The 4804-nt window shown below is 41.0% G+C and overlaps 1 protein-coding gene across 1 annotated transcript in view; it reads right to left on the bottom strand.

Moving 5' to 3' along the window:
- Positions 1-4579, bottom strand: part of TUBGCP3 (tubulin, gamma complex associated protein 3) — a 101789-nt gene extending 97210 nt beyond the window's left edge. Inside the window, exons 1-2 of the mRNA XM_011979451.1 lie at positions 4465-4579; positions 1025-1147 (exon numbers count right to left, since the gene is read on the bottom strand). Coding sequence (XP_011834841.1) covers positions 1025-1088 — 64 coding nt within the window. The 5' untranslated portion in view covers positions 1089-1147; positions 4465-4579. The remainder of the gene's footprint in view (positions 1-1024; positions 1148-4464) is intronic.
- Between the last annotated feature and the right edge of the window lie 225 nt (positions 4580-4804).

Genomic DNA, 4804 nt, shown 5'->3' with positions numbered 1-4804 from the left:
AGAAACCTGGGTTCCAACCTCGGCCCCGCAATTTCCTAGCTAGATGATAGTGAGCAACTACTTAATCTCTCAGTCTCAGTTTTCTCATCTACAAAATGAGGTTCACCATAATTCTACCACGGTATAAGCACAACATCCAGCATATTTTAAGTTTTCTATAAATGTTAGCTATTTGTATTATTATTAACCTGAAAATATTATTTAAATACATACTATATCTACTACAGCCATTAAAATCACAACTCAAAAAATACTACAGTCATTAAAATCACAACTCAAAAAATGCACCCAATTTTTAACCTTAAGCAAGACAATTTGGTCTTCATCCTGAAGATTATTAGTAGAGAACAAATTAAGCCATTAACAGATTCGATGAGATTGATTTTCTAGAAAGGACCCTCTGACTGCAGAGGAGAAGCGGAACTAGAAGAGATACCAAGCCAAGGCAAGACCCTCAGCTGGAATTGCAGAACTCAGTCCCAAATGTGAAGGCTCCAGAGACACCTGGATGTGGGCCCAAGAGCTTTTAAACAAAAAAGTTGCCCTTTGTATCCCCAAAAGATTCTATACACCCTCAGGTTAAAAATGACAACCGAACTTCAAGATGCACAAAAATAAATGCGACTCAAGTGAATACAGAAACTCCACAGTTGGGTGCTTTCTCAAGATTCAAAAAACTGCAGAAAAGTTGAACTGTTTGGGAAGACCTAAGTTTCTGCCTTCCTGTTTCTTGTCTACAGTGTGGCTTATTTGTTCCACACTCTTGCTTTTCTGAAGGATGGGGGAGGTCAGGGGGGAGTTGGGAGTAAGCCACAGAGCTCAGTAGAGGAACAGAGCACATCCACTAGCCATCCTTGACTCCAGATGCAAGTCAGAGTAACTTTCACGCATTTTAATGTTTCAGATGCCAAGCGCCAACAGAGACCTACAGGATCAGAAGCCCTAGAGATGGAGCCCACAGTATTAATTCTGAGTAGGTCCCACATTTAGAGAGTTTAAAATGAAAAGGCATGAAGTTAGATACCATAAAAAGTCCTGTTCTCAACCATTGGCCACCAGTTCCCCCTCCCACAAGCAATCAACATCATCTGGTTCTTGTGTAATCACAGGTGATCCCAATGCATGGCTCTAGTTGAAAAGCAATGCTCTACAACAGCAAAAACATTACTCTGGATGTGTGGTTCTCAAACTTTTTCGTCTCGGGGCTTCTTTACACTATTAAGATTGAGAACTCCAAAAAGCTTTTGTTTATGTAGGTTGTATCTATCCATAGTTACCATATTAGAAATTTAAACCAAGACAATTTTTAAATTTTAACTTATTTAAAAATAGTAAATCCATTAGGTACAACTTGAAACAAAGCCTGAAACTCTGAAATTTTAATACACAGCTAATGTATATCTTAATACACATGTAATACACATGGATCTTCCCAATGATGTAATTACATAACCAAAGGAAGATCGCGTGGTATTTGGAACTTCATCAAAAGCTCTTTATCGTTTTGGAAAATCACGAAATCAACACCACTTGTCGTACTGAATCACCAAAACAATACTCCTTTATCTTCTGCTAGTGGCTGGTAGTGCACTCAACAGAGGTCCTGCATATTATGGCAACCATCTTCGAATATGTGGTGTACTGTAGTCATACCTGAACATTTACGATGAAATACTTACCTAATATAAATTCCTCTTTATGTATTCTTTACCTCGTAGAAAAAGGATTACAAAGTAGCTATGAAAAGAAGTGTAACCTCTGACAGATTTGAAACACTAACATCAAGCACACTGCTTCCAATGATAAGAATAACTACCCAAAGACATAATAAATAAATGTGCTCCCAGGAGGGGCAGGGATATGAAGACAGGATTTGACTATGACTGGCTGGCAGTATGTGTTTCAAGCAAATTCACAGATGTTATAAGTTGGAAAAGGTGGTAAATCACGCTTATGTTAACTTTATAAAATTGTCAAGCACCATTTTATGTAGGTGCTTTGCTTCTGAAGGTCCCTTGAAGTCAACTGTTTAATTTTTTAAAAGATACCTTATAAAAATGTGATTCGTATGAAATTCTCATTAAAAGTAACAAGTACCTATTATGCCTTGATTTCATAGTACTAAAGAAGCAATGTATTACAAAAGCATAAGGCCAATTGTTGGTAACATGTCATCAAAGAATAATTAATCAAATGTTCTCTGGAGTTACCAGATAAAATGCCCACTAATCAAATTTTTTAACATCAAATATTGTAAAGGTAGTAATTAATATTGCTCCTTTGCTCACTAAGGTATAACAAATGAACGAACAAGGTAAGCTACTATTTATAAATTCTTCAGTAAATAACAGCATAATTTAAAATTATATCATAAATGCTTGACAATCCTAGCTATCTAGAACACAGCAAAAACAGCATCACCTTTAATGGATTTCATGACATAATTTATTCAGAAAGGGCCGGGCACGGTGGCTGGCACCTGTAATCCCAGCGCTTTGGAAGGCCAGGGGTGGTGGGCAGGGAGAGATCGCTTGAGGTCAAGAGTTCGAAAGCAGCCTGGCCACATGGTGAAACCCCATCTCTACTAACAACACAAAAATTAGCCAGGAGTGCTGGCATACACCTGTAATCCCAGCTACTCGGGGACTGAGGCAGGAAACTGACTTGAATCCAGGAGGCAGAGGTTGCAGTGAGCCAAGATCAGGCCACTGCACTCCAGCCTAGGTGACAGAGCAAGACTCCGTCTCTAATAAATAAATAAATAATTCAGAGAGGACCCTGCCAGGATTTGAGAGCCCACTTTTAATTTAGACACAATTCTAAATGGGAAGACAGTAGGATACAGAATTTTGCTGAAAAGAAGCTTTTCAATCTCTTAGAAGGGGCAAAACTTTTATATCAAAGAATCTTCAATGTTTTTTTAAAAAAAAAAAAAAAAAAAAAGTTTTTGGCCGGGCACGGTGGGGGCTCACGCCTGTAATCCCAGCACTTTGGGAGGCCGAGGCAGGACGATCACGAGGTCAGGAGACGGAGACCATTCTGGCTAACACGGCGAAACCCCGTCTCTACTAAAAATACAAAAAATTAACCGGGCGTAGTAGCGGGCGCCTGTAGTCCCAGCTACTCTGGAGGCTGAGGCATGGGGAACTGCGTGAACCCGGGAGGCGGAGCTGGCAGTGAGCCGAGATAGCGCCATTGCACGGTAGCTTGAGCGACAGAATGAGACTCTGTCTCAAAAAAAAAAAGTTTTTAAGTTGAGAAATACCATTTTAGCTCACGATGAATGACTTTCAAAATCCAACTATGACAATGGGAATGTATGAATGTGTGGTTTATCCCTAGAACAAAAAACTCTGGAACCACTGGTACAAGGAAAACACTGACATTAAGTTGGATAAGTCCTATCAATCTTAGTTTTATCTGATTCCCCCTATGACGAGGAACATGAAACATGAGAAAGGAAACTCAGTGTGCTAATGACAAAAACAAAGGAGGGCAGGCCATGCTCATAACTCAAGGCCTTTTCGTTGGTTCTCTCTACTCAGAACCTTCCCCAGATGTTCAAATGGCCCTCCCTTACTCCATTCAGGTCTCTGTAAATATTTCAGAGGCTTTCCCTCACCTGTCTCTTCTATTTCTTTTTTTTTTTTTTTTTGAGGCGGCGTCTCGCTGTCGCCCAAGCTGGAGTGCAGTGGCGCAATCTCAGCTCACTGCACGCTCCGCCTCCCGGGTTCCCGCCATTCTCCTGCCTCAGCCTCCCGAGTAGCTGGGACTACAGGCGCCCGCCACCACACCCGGCTAATTTTTTGTATTTTTAGTAGAGACTGGGTTTCACTGTGTTAGCCAGGATGGTCTCGATCTCCTGACCTCGTGATCTGCCTCTCTCTATTCCTTTACCGTACTTTTTCACCACAGTACTTATTGCTAATTAACATGGCTGGTTTATCATCTGTCTCTTCCACTAGAGTGTCAGATCTGTGGGAGGAATGACTTGTGCATCTGCATCATCAGCACTTAGCATAGTTCCTGGGAGGAACTTTGAGGACGGGGTCGTCCTCAAAGATTTCTTAGATAAATAAAGAGATAAAATGAAACTTTACAAAATGTAGCAAGAATTGTGTGAAGTCACTCATTTAATAGTAACACAAAATAATTCATGATTGCCCAAAGATTATCATAGAACATCCAATGAATTACACGCAGTAATTGTCATGAAGCATAAAAAGTCAAAATGCATTCCCAGTACTTTAAATGTAACTTTGAAGTCTTCCTTCAAAAACTGAATAACTTCTTTTCCACATTTTGGTCCTTAAGACGTAACACACTTGCTTCCATTACTCAGAAAACTCCCTCACGGTGCATACTCACTCTCTCCCTCACCAACCTGGCCAAAACACGGAGCAAGAAATGGCATCCGGTACCATTTCTTTCAAAGTACCTCGGCTACAAAATGGTTTTGCCTACTGTATAGGATTAGTTTAGCTAATTAGTAACAATATTCGCCATGTGAACTTTCCCAGAATAGTTTTATATCAAATCCAACCCTCAACCCTTTACACAGTAGAAAATATGGCAGATAACAGTCGTTAACACCCCATTCCCATAATGCTCAAGCCTGTTAAACTTTCCTAATGAAAAGGGACGATGATGTGACTCTCCAGCACCCCGCATGCTCCTCCGCGGCGCAGCCGCTCTCTCCACCCCACGCAGCATGAACCCAAAGGCACGCAGAGGCGCCCTCCCCTGGCGTGTGACACCAGAGAACCGGGATAAATTGGCGAGCTGGCATTCCTCCCATCCTCAC

This window comes from Mandrillus leucophaeus, unplaced genomic scaffold (assembly GCF_000951045.1).
Source record: "Mandrillus leucophaeus isolate KB7577 unplaced genomic scaffold, Mleu.le_1.0 Scaffold201, whole genome shotgun sequence".
Lineage (NCBI taxonomy): Eukaryota > Metazoa > Chordata > Mammalia > Primates > Cercopithecidae > Mandrillus > Mandrillus leucophaeus.
The sequence above is the reverse complement of the archived record's forward strand: the minus strand, read 5'-3'. Positions and strand labels throughout refer to the sequence as shown.